The 21968-nt window shown below is 34.7% G+C and overlaps 2 protein-coding genes and 1 pseudogene across 2 annotated transcripts; all 3 read left to right on the top strand.

Moving 5' to 3' along the window:
- Positions 1-850: 850 nt before the first annotated feature.
- LOC113772356 (anthocyanidin 3-O-glucosyltransferase 2-like) lies at positions 851-2463 on the top strand. Its single transcript, XM_027316948.1, has one exon. It carries the CDS (start codon positions 872-874, stop codon positions 2366-2368), a length of 1497 nt encoding a protein of 498 aa, XP_027172749.1. The 5' UTR covers positions 851-871; the 3' UTR covers positions 2369-2463.
- Positions 2464-13140: 10677 nt separating this feature from the next.
- LOC113772357 lies at positions 13141-14710 on the top strand (annotated as a pseudogene).
- Positions 14711-18537: 3827 nt separating this feature from the next.
- Positions 18538-20216, top strand: LOC113772358 (anthocyanidin 3-O-glucosyltransferase 2-like). Its single transcript, XM_027316949.1, has one exon. It carries the CDS (start codon positions 18565-18567, stop codon positions 19999-20001), a length of 1437 nt encoding a protein of 478 aa, XP_027172750.1. The 5' UTR covers positions 18538-18564; the 3' UTR covers positions 20002-20216.
- The last annotated feature ends 1752 nt before the right edge of the window (positions 20217-21968 follow it).

Genomic DNA, 21968 nt, shown 5'->3' on the forward strand with positions numbered 1-21968 from the left:
TTTTTTCTATTTTGATGTTGTTTATAGATATATAAAAAAAGTACGATAATTGATTGATTTTATATAAAATCAGATATAGAGAAGTAAATTCAAAAGATCAAAATAATTTTTAAACTATATTTCATGTTGAATTTTGGAGCAAAAAATGTAAAACAATTATTAGCAAGTTCATTATTAGTGTATTACATATATAAAAAATTAAAATCAAGCAAAAAAAATAAAAATGCTGGAGGTGCGAGATAGGGACACCCCAGAGCTAGCAGGGTGCAAGGGGGAGAGATAGTGGGCATGGGGAGGGGGCTAGGGATAGTTTTTGGAGAACGGATCAGTTAAGGGTACTCCTCCCATTTCAAATTTGCTCCGCTGCCATCTTTAAATAGGAATGTAATAAGAAATGTAATAACACGAAGGACACTATAACTTTGGAAAGTTATAAATAGCTATAAAACTCTCACAATGTTACTTTGCATCGCACTTTATCCCTTGAACTCATAATATGGTTAGAGTACTTTTGTTCTAAAACATCAAGTAAGGGGACAAAATGCCTATTTTATGAGTTCAATTGCAGATAAAATTGAGGAGAGTTAAGTGCATTTAACCCTAAATAAATATAATTAAATATAAAAACGAGAAAGAAACTACTTTATATTGACTTTAATGATTAGCTTGATTACTGATAATAAAATTTCACAATTCAACACTGCTAAGCAATTTATTGATAGTAAATTTAAATTTATCAAGTAAAAATCCTGGAAACATGGTAGTTTTGATTTTTGTTCGATTCACTAGTGAAAGGCATCACATCTGCCTTTCATGTAAACGGATAAGATACACGTGGCATGCGCATGCAAACTATTTAGAAAATAGAAAGATGAAGGTTGGATTTCAGTCTTCAATCAACTGGCTAAAGTTAACAAAGAAAATGAAAGAAATGAAAACAGCAGAGCTGGTTTTCGTTCCTATTCCAGGGATTGGCCACTTAGTATCATGTGTTGAACTAGCAAAGCTTCTCATTGAATGCGATGAACGATTATCGATCACCGTCCTGATTATGAAGCTGCCCTATGATACAAAAGTCAGTAGCTACACAAATTCGTTGTTAGAATCTCCGAATTTGCACATAAGGTACCTTGAGCCCATGAAAGAAGAGCCTTCTTCTCAATTGTCATCTTTTCTTTCGATTCTGTTTCGATTTATTGACAACCATAAAAGTTGTGTGAGGGAGGTTCTTGCTGAAATATCCAATTCTGTTTCGTCTCATCTTGGTGGGATCGTCATAGACATGCTTTGCACCTCTTTGATTGATGTAGCCAATGAATTTGGGGTTCCTTCCTATATATTTCACCCAGGTGGTGCTGCAACGCTTGGCCTTTTATTCCAGTTGCAAAGTCTGAGAGATGATCTCAATGAAGATGTGAGCCATTACGAGAATTCAGACGTTGAATTAGCTGTGCCTACTTACATCAATCCTGTTCCAGCTAAACTTTTGTCATCTCCATTCTTTGACAAGGATGGAGGTGGCGACATGCTCCTCGATCAGGCAAAAGGATACAGGAAGGCCAAGGGAATCATAATTAACACTTTCCTTGAGCTAGAATGCCATGCGATTCACGCCTTGAGCAATGATAAAACCATCCCACCAGTATATGCAGTAGGGCCACTATTGAATCTGAAGGGAGGCAACAGTCAAAATCAAGAAACTGAGATCATTATGAAATGGCTAGATCTTCAGCCAGAATGTTCTGTTGTGTTCCTTTGCTTTGGTAGTGGAGGCAGTTTTGATGGTGACCAAGTGAAGGAAATTGCCTATGCACTCGAGCGCAGTGGATATCGATTCCTCTGGTCATTGAGAAGGCCTTCACCTAAAGAAAATTTTGAGTTTCCAAGTGAGTATGAGAACCTGGATGAAGTCTTGCCAGAGGGGTTCTTGCAGCGAACTGCAGCCGTTGGAAAAGTTATTGGATGGGCACCACAGGCGGCAGTTCTATCCCATCCTGCTGTAGGGGGCTTTGTTTCTCACTGTGGTTGGAACTCAATATTGGAAAGCGTTTGGTACGGTGTGCCAGTGGCAACTTGGCCGCTTAATGCAGAGCAGCAGCAGAATGCATTCCTAATGGTGAAGGACTTGGCAATGGCAGTGGAGATCAAAATAGATTTCAAAAGGGATTTCGTACTGGGTGTGAGCAGTGAGATTTTGAGTGCAGATGTGATTGAAAGAGGGATTAAACATCTGATGGATCCTGAGAAGGAAATCAAAGAGAAGGTGAAGGAAATGAAGGAGAAGAGCAGGTTGGCTCCTAATGAAGGAGGATCATCCTATGGTTCCTTGAAGTTGTTTCTTGAAGATGTAATAGATAGTATTCCATAATTGTTTGTCAGATCTGAATTGTTATAATGTATTGCATAATTGCTTCTTTTTCTTAAATCCATAGCTGAAGATCAACCATTACTAATATCCATTAACTCTGCTATAACCAATTTTACTCTGAAAATCAGTAGTGCTTTTTTCTGTTTTTGCTTGTTAGGCTTTCTTCTGTTTTCCCTTTCACACTTTCTTTTGCTATTCTAATCTTCTACGTGGTACTTTGTAGGTCAAATACAATCCGTGACTGTGAAATGTAGACTTACAATTCAGTTAATAGTAACAGTGAAAAGCTAAACTTATTAATTAAACTTCGAAATTAATCTAACAATTGTAGAAGAATGAAAAATAAATTGAGCCAAGGAAGAGTCCATGTCCCCACGGAAAACACAAAAAGTTTGGAATGAAGTGGCTTGCATTAGAGAAGTAACAATTGACTTATTTGATAATAAGTACGTTTCGCACAATTGTAACTAGTTTGGGTAAATGATCCAACTATTCCTCAACATTCACCACCGATCATATTTACCCAGACCATTAAAGTGGGGAAAGTTGACTACTTTATAAACTTGGAATGGCCAAACAATCAAGATAAAAGAATTTCAAATATCAACTCTTATACAAAATGATGTAAAACTTTATTCCGTACTACATTTGTACTCATAATTAGATAATATAGTTTTAATATAACACCATCACAAATTTAAAAACAAGTTCAAATGTGGTGTAATGCTTAAAAATCTCATGCATGTTGACAGAGAGGTCCAAGGCTCTAATGTTGGGATATGTATTTTGGGTAGAAGGCAAAAATCTCATTGGGTTTGAAGATTTAGGTTGATCAATCCTTGATTTTGATGATTAACAATCAAAAATAATATGGACTAATGATTTTCATGATTAACCTTGGTTGTGTGTAAGAATATTGATAAGTGTGTATTTTGCACGTTTTAAGTGTGTTTTATTATTTATGTTTTCGTGTGTTTTATTCATTTTTATAGTTTAATAACTAAGTTTCTAGTGAAATTTGCATTTTGTGGTCCAATTGCGAAAAATTGTATTTCTATGGACTAAAGTGGGAAAAATTTCATATTTTTGTAGTTCTAACGGCTCAATCATCAAATGGAGTGAATTGAAAATATATTTGGATGTTTATTGATGATTTGAAGTGATTTAAAGTGAACATGAAGTGTAAAATGTTAATAGGATGAGATGCAACCAAGTACAAAAAAAAAAAAAAAAAAGTTTGACAGTTTTGATATCTTTTGGTATTTTGACTATATCTTGAGTTACAAGTATTAGATTGAGATGGTTCTTAAAGCATTATGAAGCTAATACATAGATCTACAATTCTTGTGAAGACATCAAAATCCAGTTCAAGCATTTTCCTAGCCAAAAGGTCGAAATACCATCATGCATTTTTGCTTTCAAAAGCTGAAACAATGGATTGAATAGTTAGGGGTGTTTGGTCATTTCTCTGCCTATAGGCATCCAAATGGGATGATTCTTGATGCATTCGAAAGATAACTCAAAGGACTACATTTTTTATGTTTTGTGAAAGAGCTAATTCGGCTTCTATCATCAAGGAAATTGCAGTTGAATTTGGTCCAAAAATAGAACAATATTGAAGATTAAGCAAAACAATGCAAACGTGCTGCAACTTGCAAGAGCAACTTGTGGACATTTCACAAAAGTTTTTTGACCAATTTTTCTGCCAAAAAAAAAGGCTAGATCTACCAAGATTTGTCTCGGGAAAGTTAAGGACAACTTTATAACCACATTCTAAGAATATTTTGTCTTCCAAAAAATCTGTAAATACCCCTTGTATCTCATTGATTAGAAAAGGAGAGAAGGGTAGAGAGAACTAAATAGTTATAGCTTAAAAAATAGAACACAAAGTTGTGCGAGCAAAAGGTGAGCTTTTCGTTGTAGAAAAACAACTATGTTGTTGTGAAATTGAAGATCAAGAGTGTAAAAGTGAAGCTTGAAGATCTTGTTTCATTCAATTGAATAAGATTTCATCAACCTTTACTCTTTACTTTCTTGTTTATTTCATGTTTCATTTCAAGAGTTTTATGAGCTTCAACTCCTTACTTTGCTAAACTCTTACATACTAGGGAAGAGATGAACTTGTAGTTTCTTGACTATGTGATAACTTAAGTTGATTTTGGCCATTTGTGAACTTGCTAGTTCATATATTTGCATCTCATACTTGTAGTTAAATTGATCACCAACTATAATCATTCAACCATGTGTTTGTGCACTTAAGCTTGCCTTGCATGTGTGGTTCAAAGTATATGAACTCTATAATTCATTTTCACGTTAGTAGGAGGTGGATTTAGATGGAAACAAGCTTATAACTCATTGAATTTCGTGAACTTATGCTAAGTTAGTTTATCATGCAAATAGATAAGGGCTTGATATGAGTATTCTTGTATATTTGTGAAAACAATATCCAAGTGAATAAGGGAGTTACTTCCTTAACAAGTAGCAATTTAATGGTCTAAACAACCAAGTTAATCATTGTCTTGAAGCAACAAGGGATTCTAATCCCTAGGGTTTCCTCACTTATTCTTACATAAACCAAATCTAAATTGTTCTTTACTTTTATTTCCTTTCTTCCAATTTGCCACCTACATGGTTAGTTTTACCACCACATAGTTGGTGTTATATTTATTAAGCTGTATAGCCAGTTGAATCGCCTATCTAACTTTTAACTTTTATGGACGGTTATACTGCCTAACTAACTTCATTGATTTTGCCATTTCACTAATTTAAATTGATAGCATGACATTACCATTTGTTTGGATAATAGAGTTAGTTTTAAAAGTCTTAGTAATTAACCAATTACCTATGGGATCGACCCTAATCATCACTATATTTGTTTGACCCATATACTTGCGAAAAATCAAGATAATTGAGTTTAATAGATTTGATAATTAGGAATTTACAACTTGAAAGTCTGAACCACGTCAAGTTTTTGGCACCGTTGCCAAAGATCGAACCCAGGTCTCCCGCATGACAGGCGAGGTTACTCACCACTATATTACAATGACAATTCCAAAAACTTGACGTGGTTTATAAATTCCTATTATCAAATCTATTAAGCCCAATTACCTCGATTTTTCGTAAGTATACGGGTCAAACGAGTATAGTGATAATTAGGGTCAATCCTACACGAAATTGATTAATTACTAAGGCTTTTAAAACCAACTCTATTATCTAAATAAATGGTAATGTCATGCTATCAATTTAAACTAGTGAAATGGTAGAATTAACAAAGTTAGTTAGGCAGTATAACCATCCATGAAAGTTAGAAGTTAGATAGGCAGTTCCACCAGTCATACAGCTTAATAAATATAATACTGGCCATGAGGTGGTAAAACCAACTATGTAGGCGGTAAATTGTAAGAAAAGAAATAAAAGTAAAGAACAAATTAGATTAGGTTTTCATAAGAGTAATTGAGGAGGCCGTAGGGATTAGAATCCCATGTTGCTTCAAGACAATTATTAACTTGGTTATTAAGACCATTAAATTGAGACTTGTTAAGGAAGTAACTCATTCACCTGGATATTATTTTCACAAGTAAAAAAGAATACTCATGCCAAGCCCTTATCTATTTGCATGATAAACAACTTAGCATACATTCATGAAATTCAATGAGTTACAAGTTTGTTTCTTAAGGAAAACGTAAACATAAGTCCTTACCTTAAGGAAAAGCGAACATTAATGCTTGAAAACATAAACTTCTATCTAAAAAGAGAAGACTTCTAAGATGATAACACCAACTGACTATGAGTTTTTATTAACGACATTAATAGTGATAAGTACTCAATAGTCTAGTGTTATAATTTATGTATTTCTGGCAATTGCCTCATTTAGCGTTAAGGTTAAATTTTAAAACTTTGATGTACTAAAGTTACTACTAGGATACAACAACAATTGAAATTGTCATTGACGTTTTAAGAACTTTTTTCCTAAAATAAACGACTTCCAAAGTTATGAACTTTCCTAAGTTAATTCATGACCTCTCTAAAATAAAGACTTAGCTAAATTAACTAAACTTTCCTTAATGATTGATTTTTCCAAGAACATTGACCTAAACTAGGATTCCTTCCAAAGTTGTTTAGACTTACCAAAAATGGTAACTTTCCAAGAAAAGAACTTTCTAAACTAGGAAGCTTACTTCAAATGGAAATATTAGATATAGAAACTTTACTCATTTAGCAATGTTAGTTGTCCTAGGGTTAAACATCTCTAGGGGATGTATTAAAGAAATACGTGACGAACAGTCAATATGTGTAAAGTAATAGACTTACATGTTATCTCTCTAGATATACCAAGAAAAGAACTTTCTAAACTAGGAAGCTTACTTCAAATGGAAATATTAGATATAGAAACTTTACTCATTTAGCAATGTTAGTTGTCCTAGGGTTAAACATCTCTAGGGGATGTATTAAAGAAATACGTGACGAACAGTCAATATGTGTAAAGTAATAGACTTACATGTTATCTCTCTAGATATAGAAGGCAAGGATCAAGAACCCTAGTAGGAATTTCTTCCAAGCTAATCGAGGTGGGTGGGATTTGTCCCTTTGTATTTTCAAAAATCGTTTTGGCAATGTTTGGCAAAATGTTACTTTCTCTATATGAAAATGGACTTTATATGGCTATGTGCATTGAACCTAAACGCTTCTTGCTATGAAATCTATATGTATATGAGATGTTCATGCTTATACAAAATTATTTGATTTTACTTGATTAAGTGTGAATGTTAATGTAACGGCTATAATGGTCATGACATAATTGGTAGGGGCTATAGTCCTACCAATGTCAATATAAAGTAAAGTAAAGTAAAGTGCAATGTTAGTCAAAGGGTATTCTGGAGGTCTCTTTGGCTGCCCATTCTAGTAGGGTCAATCACTAGACTGAGTACTCAGTGCCGATGAAGGCATGTAACTATTAAGAGCCATTAACTATTTAATCAATGTTTATAGATGATACTAATGTGCAAGGAGTGTTTACTCTTCATGAAATTGTGTGTTTGTGTGTATGACTTTTGGAAATGTATAACTGTATACATATGTAGCATACTCGATCCAACAAGGATGGTATGTTTTACTCACTGAGCAAGTTGATGATCATCCCAATATTTTAACATTTTATGCAGAGGATGAGTACGTATATGAATTTGTTGAGGTTGATGGTGACTGGGATTGCTAGTAGAATAATCAAATAGTGATTGAATAAATGTTATATTTGGATCCATTATGTTAATAATGAGCATATATGGCTCAATAGAATGATTACTTAATTATTTTATTTTTATATATGTATTAATAGAAATAAGTTCCGCACTAGATATTCTATTGCTTCTGCAAACAAGATGTAATGATTATTGAGGCCTTGTATCTTGGAGAATTATACTTTTTGGGGTACGGTGACTGTCATTTACAAGAAAAAAATTTAAAAATAATAATAACAAACATAATACATCCCTTTATTATGAATGTAGTACTAATACTACATTTTAAGGATTCGTAGCCTACGAATGGATTTGTTATGCTAAAAGATTTTGTCTTTTCAGTCATAGCGCATTAAGAGGTTCCTTGCATATTTTGCATAGTTATTGAATGCATATGCTATTTGATTTGTAAATATTATTATTGTATTAAGTACTTCTCACAAAATTAAAATATTTTTCTATCATTTGTGCCCTCACTGGAAGGTTATCCTAGCTCCACCACTGCATGAAACTCTAAAATCTATGCATCAATCTGTCGCATGCATTGACATTTATTCTCATTATAAAGGTAGGTTTGCGTATTGAAACGGTATCTGAAAAAAGAGAAAACATAGCTTAAGGTGGTTTGGTCATATGCGAATATTCAAGACTTTTCTCTCGGCATCTTCTGATCATATATTGCTGCATCCACCTAGAGAGAGAGGCGCTTTGCATACATGTCACTTCAGCATTGTCGGTGTAAAGGGTACTCATGCAAAGGGTAACATATTGTTCATACAGCCATTGTCGGTGGCCTTTAATGTCATGTCATTATCATTGAAATTTCTAAACAAAAGATTATCTCTATTCTTTGATTGATCATAGTAGGTGCTGAAGTGTACATATTTAAAGTAGTTGGGAGGGAAAAGTGTTTCTAAGACCCAATTTAGAGGGGCAAAGTGTAATTAATTAACCTCAAATTTTCCATGAAACTGCAGAAATTAGAGCATAGCCAGTTCCGCTGGAAGTTGAGATACAATCGTGGCCTATTGGACGGTGATACAACTATGTTATGCAACCGTGACACAAAGTATTTCATGTGATATAAGCCACAACTTGGAAAGGATTTTTTTGGGTCAATATTCCCTTTTCCTTATATTATTGGGATAATTTTAGAAACTGCCATCGAGGTTTTGACCATTTCATAATGTCTTCTAAAATTGTAGAAACATTACTTACCTCCACGTTAGTTATTTGGGATCCAGTGCCTACATCATTGACTCTGCTACCTTTACAACTTAGTTGGTTTACGCAGTTTTGTCCATAGAAAAAAATTAAGTCGTTTGTTCATTGCATTAGTCATAATTTGAAATGTGAAAACATAACCAATTTATCATTGAAAAGGGCGCCTAATTGAAACGAGTGCCAAATACTAAGCACCCTTTTTTTAATTGATATGCTTGACAAATAATAGGAGTAAGACATGAGAAGCTTGCTTGGACAGAGATACTGGTTAAAAAGTCAAAACTAGGGGTTTGAGAGGCTTGAAGGCGGGGTCTAATTCCTCTCAAAATTGTGGTAATAACCAGGGACGGATTTAAGGTGGTGGCATTGGGGGCACGGCCCCCACTGTCCCCCTTAAATTCTTATAATATTTATACAATTTTAACATAATTTTGAGTGTGCCCCGACTCCCCAAATTTCCTTTCCTCCTCTGTCCCCAATTTTCCCCCCACAACCGACGGTCTCTCTTTTTTAATCCATCATTTACTTCCTTTGTCCCCACTTTCCAATTTGCCTTTCCTCCATCATTTATTACTCCTCTGGTTTCCCATTTTCCCCCCAACAGAGCCACAAATCTATCCGCACTGAACTTTGCTCATAAGCACATCCCATCTGCCGTCCCACACTGAATTGGATATTCTAAGTTGGATATTCTTGCACTTGACAGTGAATTGGATACTTATATTAATGACTTGAAATCAGCTAAGGAATTTCTCGATTTAAGAAAAGTCTCTGATCTAGCTCAAAGGTTGGTGGAGACTAAGAGAGATATTGTGTATCCATTGGTTTATATGCTCTTAAAGTTGGCTTTGATTTTGCTTGTTGCTACAGTTACAGTAGAAAGGGTTTTTTCAGCTATGAATATAGTGAAGTATCGGTTATGAAATAAAATGGGAGACACTTGGATGAATGATTGTTTAGTTACTTATATTGAGAAAAATATACTTCGTGAAGTTCAAAATAAGAAAGTTGTAAACCGTTATCAAAATATGAAAACTGGTCGTGAACAATTGTAAATAGTTTAGTTTGTTTTTGAAATAAAATTATTATTACATTAATAATTTTGAGTTTGTCTTTTTATGTTTTTCATGGAATATATATATCATTTGTACTTGTTGGTGAATTTATTTTCTTAAAAAGCTAGAAAAAGAGCAGATAAAAAATTTTAGTGTTATTTTGCCCCCACTGAGATTTTTTTCTGGCTCCGCCACTGGTAATAACAACATCTTAAGATAAGAGAAAAGAGTTTTCTTTTGTTAAACTTTGAAAGCTATTATTTTTTAGTAGCGGATGATGAAAATTTCTTGTTGATTATAGCTAATAATAGACTAGAAAGTGAAAAGAATGAGTTGGATCATGCATACAGTGAAAAAAAAAATTAATTTGGCTTATTTTATCTTGTTTATGGTGAACAATAGTTAAGGGGCACTTGTTAAATTACAAAATCTTCTCTCTCCTGGAATCATTTTTTTTATTGTGTCTCTTTCAAAAATTGAGTTGAATGGTTACAAGAAAATTAGAGTTTCAAGGAGGTTAATAATATTTTCAAAACTTTAGGGAGGACAATAAAATATATTAAAAACCTCAAGCGAGGAGTCTGAAATTAATAGTCCAAAATATATCTTGGATCCCCGCATTTTGAGGTGGGTTTTCTCTGGATATGTTGCAGACTTCGAGTGGTTGAATTTCCCCGAAGATCACAATTTCAATGGCTGGAAAGTGGAAACAACTCATTGCGGTGATTTTACTGTTTTAAAAGTGAGAAAATCACAATAAAATTTTTGCAATGCTTTTAAGAACGGACATTTTGTGAACAGTATAGCAGAAGTTGTTCTAACGATTAGATTCATAAATTTTTTTTTTATAAAACAATTCAAAATTTCATTAAATATTAAAATCTACACTAGTAACAGAAATCATGTCTAACAACAAACATATGCATGTAAAACAAATATGAATAATAATAGATACCCCAAATCTAAAAATTTAATAAAAATTTTCACTGTAAAGTTCCAAATATATTTAAACATCTAAGAGAAAACTATAGTACCAAGAACATCTACGAATGTTTCCTACTATCAAATCTACAAGTTAACTACTTCAACCTCAGAACTAATGAAGAGAATAATTACATTATCCCTCTTTAACCTATCACTAGTCTCCAATAATTAATAGGGATAATTTCAGATACCTCCTCGAGGTTTCTAACAATTTCATTGAGCTCCCCTGATTTTGAAAAATTACACCTACTTCCCTTGATTTGATAGTGCTAGTACCAAAACCTTAAAATAATATTTACTTGGTCAAATTTTTAAATGAATACCCAAACATGCGCTTGTGTAATGAGTTTTAATTTATTTCTGTATACAATTATAATATTATTTAGTATAATTAAGGAAATGGTACCAAATTTTTCATGTCCATACCTACTATTTGATAAACAACTATAATAATAATTTTATCACTATGATAGGATACTTTTGATGGTATTCTATTATGGATTTAGATTTAGAAGATAGAAAAGAAAATGTGGTTATAATTCATTTAGAGTTTATGAATTTTTTGAGAAGTGGGATGATCATAATTTAGTAGTAATTTTGGGCCATTTCTTTTTGATTTATTGTTCATTTTAATACCAAAAAATTAGAAAAAAATATCAGTAAAATCATTGGATTACATATAAATTAACTCATAAAAAAATCACTAATTTGACATTTGGTTACAGTGGAAACTAGAGGGAATAGTGGTAGTTCTACAGTTTTATTGGCAAAAAAATTAAAAAATGAATAAGAAGGAAAAAGAATGAAAAAATAATTTTAAAAGTAATTCTAAGTATAAGCATACCAAACAAGGAAATTTCATTAAAACATTTAAGGTAGTATTATCATTTTAAATGACAAAGGAGATATATGTAATTTTCAAAAGCTCAAAGAAGCTAAATGAAATTGTTAAAAACCTCAAGGGAGGTTTTTGAAATTATCCCTAATTGATCCTAACAAGTAACAACTACAGATGCGGTGCATCACCAGAGGTTCTCAGCAATTGTTAATTGTGATTTTATAAATTTAAAAATAGGATTCAATATGACAATAGGGCGGATATCCATGGCCAATAAGGTCGGGGGAGACCTTTCTCCTACCGCTTTAAATGGGTCGGAAGGACGGGAAAAATACCCCTATCCTGCTCCCCGCTAGTAATTTAATATTATATATTTAGATATGTAGAACGTAAAAATATACAATACAATAAAACTATATGTATGTAATATTAAAATCAATAATATGATTTTTCGTGTAATAAATTAATGCAATATTTCTAGTTAATTTATTGTCATTAACCAATAATTTTGTTACGTTAGTTTATTTTTTCTATTTTGATGTTGCTTATAGATATATAAAAAAAAGTACGATAATTGATTGATTTTATATAAAATCAGATATAGAGAAATAAATTCAAAAGATCAAAATAATTTTTAAACTTTATTTCATGTTGAATTTTGGAGCAAAAAATGTAAAACAATTATTAGCAAGTTCATTATTAGTGTATTACATATATAAAAAATTAAAATCAAGCAAAAAAAATAAAAATGCTGGAGGTGCGAGATAGGGACACCCCAGAGCTAGCAGGGTGCAAGGGGGAGAGATAGTGGGCATGGGGAGGGGGCTAGGGATAGTTTTTGGAGAACGGATCAGTTAAGGGTACTCCTCCCATTTCAAATTTGCTCCGCTGCCATCTTTAAATAGGAATGTAATAAGAAATGTAATAACACGAAGGACACTATAACTTTGGAAAGTTATAAATAGCTATAAAACTCTCACAATGTTACTTTGCATCGCACTTTATCCCTTGAACTCATAATATGGTTAGAGTACTTTTGTTCTAAAACATCAAGTAAGGGGACAAAATGCCTATTTTATGAGTTCAATTGCAGATAAAATTGAGGAGAGTTAAGTGCATTTAACCCTAAATAAATATAATTAAATATAAAAACGAGAAAGAAACTACTTTATATTGACTTTAATGATTAGCTTGATTACTGATAATAAAATTTCACAATTCAACACTGCTAAGCAATTTATTGATAGTAAATTTAAATTTATCAAGTAAAAATCCTGGAAACATGGTAGTTTTGATTTTTGTTCGATTCACTAGTGAAAGGCATCACATCTGCTTTTAATGTAAACAGATAAGATACACGTGGCGTGCGCATGCAAACTACTTAGAAAATAGAAAGACGAAGGTTGGATTTCAATCTTCAATCAACTGGCTAAAGTTAACAAAGAAAATGAAAGAAATGAAAACAGCAGAGCTGGTTTTCGTTCCTATTCCAGGGATTGGCCACTTAGTATCATGTGTTGAACTAGCAAAGCTTCTCATTGAATGTGATGAACGATTATCGATCACCGTCCTGATTATGAAGCTGCCCTATGATACAAAAGTCAGTAGCTACACAAATTCGTTGTTAGAATCTCCGAATTTGCACATAAGGTACCTTGAGCCCATGAAAGAAGAGCCTTCTTCTCAATTGTCATCTTTTCTTTCGATTCTGTTTCGATTTATTGACAACCATAAAAGTTGTGTGAGGGAGGTTCTTGCTGAAATATCCAATTCTGTTTCGTCTCATCTTGGTGGGATCGTCATAGACATGCTTTGCACCTCTTTGATTGATGTAGCCAATGAATTTGGGGTTCCTTCCTATATATTTCACCCAAGTGGTGCTGCAACGCTTGGCCTTTTATTCCAGTTGCAAAGTCTGAGAGATGATCTCAATGAAGATGTGAGCCATTACGAGAATTCAGACGTTGAATTAGCTGTGCCTACTTACATCAATCCTGTTCCAGCTAAACTTTTGTCATCTCCATTCTTTGACAAGGATGGAGGTGGCGACATGCTCCTCGATCAGGCAAAAGGATACAGGAAGGCCAAGGGAATCATAATTAACACTTTCCTTGAGCTAGAATGCCATGCTATTCACGCCTTGAGCAAGGCATTCTATTCACGCCTTGAGCAATGATAAAACCATCCCACCAGTATATGCAGTAGGGCCACTATTGAATCTGAAGGGAGGCAACAGTCAAAATCAAGAAACTGAGATCATTATGAAATGGCTAGATCTTCAGCCAGAATGTTCTGTTGTGTTCCTTTGCTTTGGTAGTGGAGGTAGTTTTGATGGTGACCAAGTGAAGGAAATTGCCTATGCACTCGAGCGCAGTGGATATCGATTCCTCTGGTCATTGAGAAGGCCTTCACCTAAAGAAAATTTTGAGTTTCCAAGTGAGTATGAGAACCTGGATGAAGTCTTGCCAGAAGGGTTCTTGCAGCGAACTGCAGCCGTTGGAAAAGTTATTGGATGGGCACCACAGGCGGCAGTTCTATCCCATCCTGCTGTAGGGGGCTTTGTTTCTCACTGTGGTTGGAACTCAATATTGGAAAGCGTTTGGTACGGTGTGCCAGTGGCAACTTGGCCGCTTAATGCAGAGCAGCAGCAGAATGCATTCCTAATGGTGAAGGACTTGGCAATGGCAGTGGAGATCAAAATAGATTTCAAAAGGGATTTCGTACTGGGTGTGAGCAGTGAGATTTTGAGTGCAGATGTGATTGAAAGAGGGATTAAACATCTGATGGATCCTGAGAAGGAAATCAAAGAGAAGGTGAAGGAAATGAAGGAGAAGAGCAGGTTGGCTCCTAATGAAGGAGGATCATCCTATGCTTCCTTGAAGTGCTTTCTTGAAGATGTAATAGATAGTATTCCATAATTGTTTGTCAGATCTGAATTGTTATAATGTATTGCATAATTGCTTCTTTTTCTTAAATACATAGCTGAAGATCAACCATTACTATATCCATTAACTCTGCTATAACTAATTTTACTTTGAAAGTCGATGTTTTTTTCTGTTTTTGCTTGTTAGGCTTTCTGCTGTTTTCCCTTTCGCACTTTGATTTGCTATTCTAATCTTCTACGTGGTACTTTGTAGGTCAAATGCAATCCGTGACTGTGAAATGGACTTACAATGTAGACTTACAATTCAGTTAATAGTAACAGTGAATAGCTAAACTTGTTTATTAAACTTCGGAGTTGGTAAAAGTTTAGGGAGTATTATAGTGCTAAACCAAAAATGATGGGACCAAATTGTGACAATTTTACTGCGGCATTGAGAGCAGAGTATGTCTTTTGCAGCATTTACTCACACCTAGTTGTGGTGCCGGCTGTTCTACTTGCAATAATTGGTACTTACTGCATCCTGCCTTTCACTTTTTGATTGCAATTAAAGCACAGTTTACTCTTATAGATGGAGCCAATCAAGATACCTGCCATGCTTGAGAAGGTGGTACGGTTTTAGGAGGAGGATTGTTGTCGTGCAGATTTTTCATTTGGTGGTTCAAGATGTGGTGGTTCCATTAAAACGTGTCATTGGCATGCTAATTGGAGAGATGTCATTACTGCATTGACATATCATCGGCCACGGGTGCTCTCTAAAATGGTTAAGAGGCAATTTCCGTCTCCTAGTTTGCTAAACTGAATACAGATGGTTCGGCTGTGTTGCAAGAAGGTGTTACTAGTTGACATGGTCTGCAATATCGGCGGATACCGATACGTATCCGCCTAGTCGTAACCGGAACAGAGGGGACAGATACGATACCCATCCCCGAATTATGGATATTACTATATCCGCGATGACTCGCTCTGACTCGGTCGTTATTGACCGATTCGAATTTGTGATGCATGATACCGGTCGATATATTCTAGTCAACTCAGATATTTTTTAAATTATACATTTTTTGGTATTTTTCTAATTTTAGTAATTTTTAAAAAAAATTTGGAAACTTTCATGTACTATAATGTGTGTATCACCCGATATTCAACCGATATGCCACAACAGATGTGGAATAATCGAGACCGCGATACGACCGTGACCCATGATAGCGAACCATGGTAGTGGAGGAGGAACTGTAAGGATTGAATTCGGTGCATTTTCAGATTTCTTTGGCAAGACAAATTCTTTACAAGCGGAGGCGCGTGCTCTTTTAGACTTTTAGTTGGTCTTCAGCTTTGCTAGAAATATGGAAAATCACAGGTGTGTTTGGAACTAGACTCCCTGGTTCTAGTTGGGGTATTGGAAGGAAGGTTTCAGATTCCGGCAGACATTCGGGCAACAGTTAAGAGGGATCCGTAGTGTTCCACTGTTTCCGTGAGGCAAATGATGTTGCAGAAGCTTTGGTAGGTTCTTGGATTCAACATGGGCGATTTGACGTTTACAAATTGAGTTCTGATTTTTCTTCATTAGCTAAGGATTTATTTTGTTTAGATAAGATAGGTATATGTAATTTTAGATTCTACATCAGGAGGTAAAGGCTTTATGTCCCCCTCCTTCGTTGTACTTTTTCCTAATTTCATTATTAATAAAATAGGCATCGAAATCCACACGCCAAATATGATTGGCAGATAAAAAAAAATCTATTTGTATTAATAGTTTCTCATTTATTACTACTATAAATATAAATCTTTAAAATAAATCCCAGTTAATATTTGTCATAATTATGATACTTTATTATTACATTAATGTATGTATCGTTTATACTAATTGAAGATAATTAATAAGACAAATGCCATTCAATAAATATAAATAATTAAATTGTATAAAAAAAATCATAATCTTTAGGGCGTACATACGAATACCATGTGTCCCTATTGGCCAAAGCAACAAGTTAGTTTTGTATATGAAAAAGTTCAAAGAATGTTTTTTAACCCCACTCATGTGTAAGCGAGCCCCCTTTGACCAAATGAACTTGTTCATTTAAGGTATTAAGTTTAAGAAAAATTTTGTTTTTATTCCTAGTAATTGTAAAAATCAACTCGTATATTTGCAAGTAATTCTATAGTTATAGACAGTGAAAAAATAAATAACAAATAAAATACCCCTAGAACTTAGAGGAGGCTCTGGCTTCTAATCCCTCTAATCCCTCCTGATTTCTTAAATCTCATCATTTACAAGAAAAAATATTAAAAATAATAATAACAAACATAATACATCCCCTTTATTATGAATGCAGTACTAATACTAGCTACATTTTAAGGATTCGTAGCCTACGAATGGATTTGTTATGCTAAAAGTCCGTTTGGATTCTTGTTTTTGGGCCTGTTTTTGAAAAACTGTTTTTCACAATCCAAATGCTGTGTTTTGCATATTTATTGAATATGGGGTTCCTTGCATGTTTTGCATATTTATTGAATGCATATGCTATTTGATTTGTAAATATTATTATTGTATTAAGTACTTCTCGCAAAATTAAAATATTTTTCTATCATTTGTGCCCTCACTGGAAAGTTATCCTAGCTCCACCACTGCATGAAACTCTAAACTCTATGCATCAATCTGTCGCATGCATTGACATTTATTCTCATTATAATGGTAGGTTTGCGTATTGAAACGGTATCTGAAAAAAGAGAAAACATAGCTTAAGGTGGTTTGGTCATATGCGAATATTCAAGACTTTTCTCTCGGCATCTTCTGATCATATATTGCTGCATCCACCTAACAGAAGTATGGTCATATCATTTTCACATATAAGTTAGGCAAAAATTATAGACATTAGCTAAGGATTACATGCATAGCAAGGAAATAATAAGCAAAAGATGATGGCATGATTTTTGGCAAAAAATTAATACTTTATGGGCCATTTATTTTTTTTAAAAAATATTTAATTTATATTAAATAAATAACCTATCGATTTCTTTTTTGCAAGAATATTACTATAACAATTTTTTAATTTTACTTACAAATATTGATATATTTATCATAAATTAAATATTTGAAAGTAAAATTTTCGTAAAGAGCTGGTACTTTAAATGAGTAATGCACGTTTGTCCATAAATTATACTCCTTAAAATTTATTAATTGTTAATTGATTTATAGTACTTTGTCATTCATTGGATATGTAGCACAAAGGGCAAATCTGGTACAAATTTCTAATTTCACTCCCTAAAATAATATTTTAATCGTTTGGACTAAATTTGCAAAGGATTAGTAACCTCAGGGGAGGTCAGTGTAATTTTTCAAACCACAGGGGAGGTCAGTGCAAATATCAGAAACCTCAGGGGAGGTTTCTGCAATTATCCCAAAAAATTAAGTCATTTGTTCATTGCATTAGTCATAATTTGAAATGTGAAAACATAACCAATTTATCATTGAAAAGGGCGCCTAATTGAAACGAGTGCCAAATACTAGGCACCCTTTTTTTTAATTGATATGCTTGACAAATAATAGGACTAAGACATGAGAAGCTTGCTTGGACAGAGATACTGGTTAAAAAGTCAAAACTAGGGGTTTGAGAGGCTTGAAGGCGGGGTCTAATTCCTCTCAAAATTGTGGTAATAACCGGCGACCGATCTAAGGTGGGGGCATTGGGGGCACCGGCCGTTGGGCCCCACTGTCTCCTTAAATTCTTATAATATTTATATAATTTTAACGTAATTTTGAGTGTGTCTCCACTCTCCAAATTTCCTTTCCTCCTCTGTCCCCAATTTTTTCTTCATTTGCTTCCTTTGTCGCCACTTTCCAATTTCCCTTTTCTCCATCATTTATTACTCCTCTGGTTTCCCATTTTCCCCCAACAGAGCCACAAATCTATCCACACCGAACTTTGCTCATAAGCACATCCCATCTGCCGTTTTCGTTAGCAGAGAAAACGAAAGAAATGAATAAAGCAGAGCTGGTTTTCGTTACTGTACCAGGGATTGGCCACTTAGTATCATGTGTTGAACTAGCAAAGCTTCTCGTTGAATGTGATGAACGATTATCGATCACCGTCCTGATTATGAAGCAGCCCTTTGATCCAAATGTCAGTAGCTACACAAATTCGTTGGTAGAAACTCCGAATTTGCACATAAGGTACCTTGAGCTCATGAAAGAAGAGCCTTCTTCTCAATTGTCATCTTTTCTTTCGATTTTCTTTCGATTTATCGACAACCATAAAAGTTGTGTGAGGGAGGTTCTTGCCGAAATATCCAATTCTGTTTCGTCGCATCTTGGTGGGATCGTCATAGACATGTTTTGCACCTCTTTGATTGATGTAGCCAATGAATTTGGGGTTCCTTCCTATATATTTTACCCAGGCGGTGCTGCAACGCTTGGCGTTTTATTCCAGTTGCAAAGTCTGAGAGATGATCTCAATGAAGATGTGAGCCATTACGAGAATTCAGACGTTGAATTAGCTTTGCCTACTTACATCAATCCTGTTCCAGCTAAACTTTTGTCATCTGCATTGTTTGAGAAGGATGGAGGTGTCGACATGTTCCTCGATCAGGCACAAAGATACAGGAAGACCAAGGGAATCATAATTAACACTTTCCTTGAGTTAGAATCCCATGCGATTCACGCCTTGAGCAATGATAAAACCATCCCACCAGTATATGCAGTAGGGCCTGTATTGAATCTGAAGGGAAGCAATAGTCAAAATCAAGAAACTGAGATGATTATGAAATGGCTAGATCTTCAGCCAGAATGTTCTGTTGTGTTCCTTTGCTTTGGTAGTGCAGGTAGTTTTGATGGTGACCAAGTGAAGGAAATTGCCTATGCACTCGAGCGCAGTGGATATCGATTCCTCTGGTCATTGAGAAGGCCTTCACCCAAAGAAAATTTTGAGTTTCCAAGTGAGTATGAGAACCTGGATGAAGTCATGCCAGAAGGGTTCTTGCAGCGAACTGCAGCTGTTGGAAAAGTTATTGGATGGGCACCACAGGCGGCAGTTCTATCCCATCCTGCTGTGGGGGGCTTTGTTTCTCACTGTGGTTGGAACTCAATATTGGAAAGCGTTTGGTGCGGTGTGCCAGTGGCAACTTGGCCGCTTTATGCAGAGCAGCAGCAGAATGCATTCCTAATGGTGAAAGACTTGGCAATGGCAGTGGAGATCAAAATAGATTTCAAAAGGGATTTCGTACTGGGTGTGAGCAGTGAGATTTTGAGTGCAGATGTGATTGAAAGAGGGATTAAACATCTGATGGATCCTGAGAATGAAATCAGAGAGAAGGTGAAGGAAATGAAAGAGAAGAGCAGGTTGGCTCCTAATGAAGGAGGATCATCCTTTTCTTCCTTGAGGCGTTTTCTTGAAGATGTGTTAGATAACATTCCATGATTGAATAGTATGTCAGAATTGAATAGTGATAATGAATTACATGATCCCTTGTTTTTCATAAATTCAATAGCTGGATATCAACTACTACTACAATCATGAAATCTGCTATTATCAATTCTGTTTTGAGAGTCAGTGAGAATTAATCAATTAATGGAGTCTCGTTCCTTTATCCATCTGTTTTTCCTTTTGTACTTGCTTTTTGGCTATTCTGATCATCTATAATTGCATATGGTTCTTTGTTTCTTGTAATGTGCTCTGTATTCCTTGCTGGCTCTTACCTGATACGATTTTCCTTTTCCTTGTACCCTTTTATTCCCCTTTTTCCTAAAATTTTAGGGTTAATTACATTTACTTCCCCTATGGTTTGATCAAATAACAAACCAGCCCCTCATTTTTAACAAAACTATGAAAAGGTCCCTCAAACTCAAAGCTCCATAACAAAAACATCCCTGTGTGGCTGTGTCAGTCAACTAACGTTGATTTACAAACTGGCTGTAATGTCACGGCAAATATATGACAAAACTCCGAGAATGCCCATCAAAAATCTGTTACCAGTTATCTTTCTTCTTCCTTCCCCTTATGCAATCAAATAGTACTAAAACCATAATTTGTACGTTACTACTTATCTTTCTTCATCCTTCCCCGTATACAGTATACAGTAAGACACTAAAACCGTGACTTGTCCCAACAAGACGCCAGAGTTGAAGCATCCCGCTCCAATTGCCAATGTCAGTTTTAAAGTTTTTTTTTTTTCAAGGTTTGAGCCTTAACGTTTCAATATTTCAATAAACTTGATATAAAAAAAAAACACAAAATGTGGGTAAAAACGTGCTTAAATCGAAACTGAATTCTTCCAAAGTCTTCGGACAACTCCTAGAAATATTAGAAACACACACTGATGCAATAGCTCATATTCAATCATAAATGGACTCAACGAAAATCACCCGTTAACAAATATGGGTAGATCAGATTATGGATAGAAAATCATATTCCAATTCATAGAAGGGTAATTTCCCAATTTCATGGGCTATTAAATCCCAAAAACAAATTGTTACAAGGCCTGTTCATCATTGTCGGTGTGTGTTTGAAACAGAGAAAAAGGGATAGCGAGGAAATATGAAAAAAGCAATGGAGGCAGTGGCGATTGACAACAGAGTTGGCGGCGGCAATGGTATGGAGACATAACTTGTTCTTGGATAATTACTAGATTGATTCATATATGAGCTTGTTCTCCAAATTTGTGTGGTTGTTTAAATAAATTTTTGTTGAATCTTTGGTTTTGACCTGGGGGGAAGGGAAATAAGGAGAGACCCAATCTATGGTTTTGATCACTAGTATTTTTTTTTTTTTGGCACATTATATATTTTATTCTATATTTGCTCTTACTCTATGTTAAGGAAAGGGGATCCAAAAAAATCAAAGGGAGAAGAAGGAGGAAGAGGGGAGGAGACTGCTAGGGAGAGGGGAAAGAGGGACCTAAAGAGGTTAAAGGGAGAATTCAGAGGAGACTGAACCACCATCCAACTGGTGAAATTTGTTGGGGAGGGGGAGTGGGGGAATTGGGGGATCCAAAGGGGTCAAAAGAAGGGGGAGAGGGAAGTGGGGACCCAAAGGGGGGATTTGATCCTACATCCAAAGAGAGTTTTAAAACTCTCCCCGGTGACCAACTACTCTAAAAGTAGTGGTTTGACCACTAGTACTTAGTTTCTTTATTCTTATTTTTCTTTTCTTTTTTTCTCAATCTTTTCTTCTCTAATTTTTTTAATCTTTGTTTTATCTTGTACTATTGTCACCTTCACTTGCTTTTTCTATTTTTGGTAAAATAAATCTTAGAAGTAGCGATATGTAGCCTTATACAAAGAATGAGAGAGGATTTTTAGAAGATAAGAGATGGTATATAATGGTTGGTATTGAATTCAAGTTATATTTTTATATAGTATTTTTCTTTCATGATAAAAAATAGATTT

The sequence above is a fragment of the Coffea eugenioides genome, chromosome 5, assembly GCF_003713205.1.
Source record: "Coffea eugenioides isolate CCC68of chromosome 5, Ceug_1.0, whole genome shotgun sequence".
In the NCBI taxonomy this organism is placed as follows: Eukaryota; Viridiplantae; Streptophyta; class Magnoliopsida; order Gentianales; family Rubiaceae; genus Coffea; species Coffea eugenioides.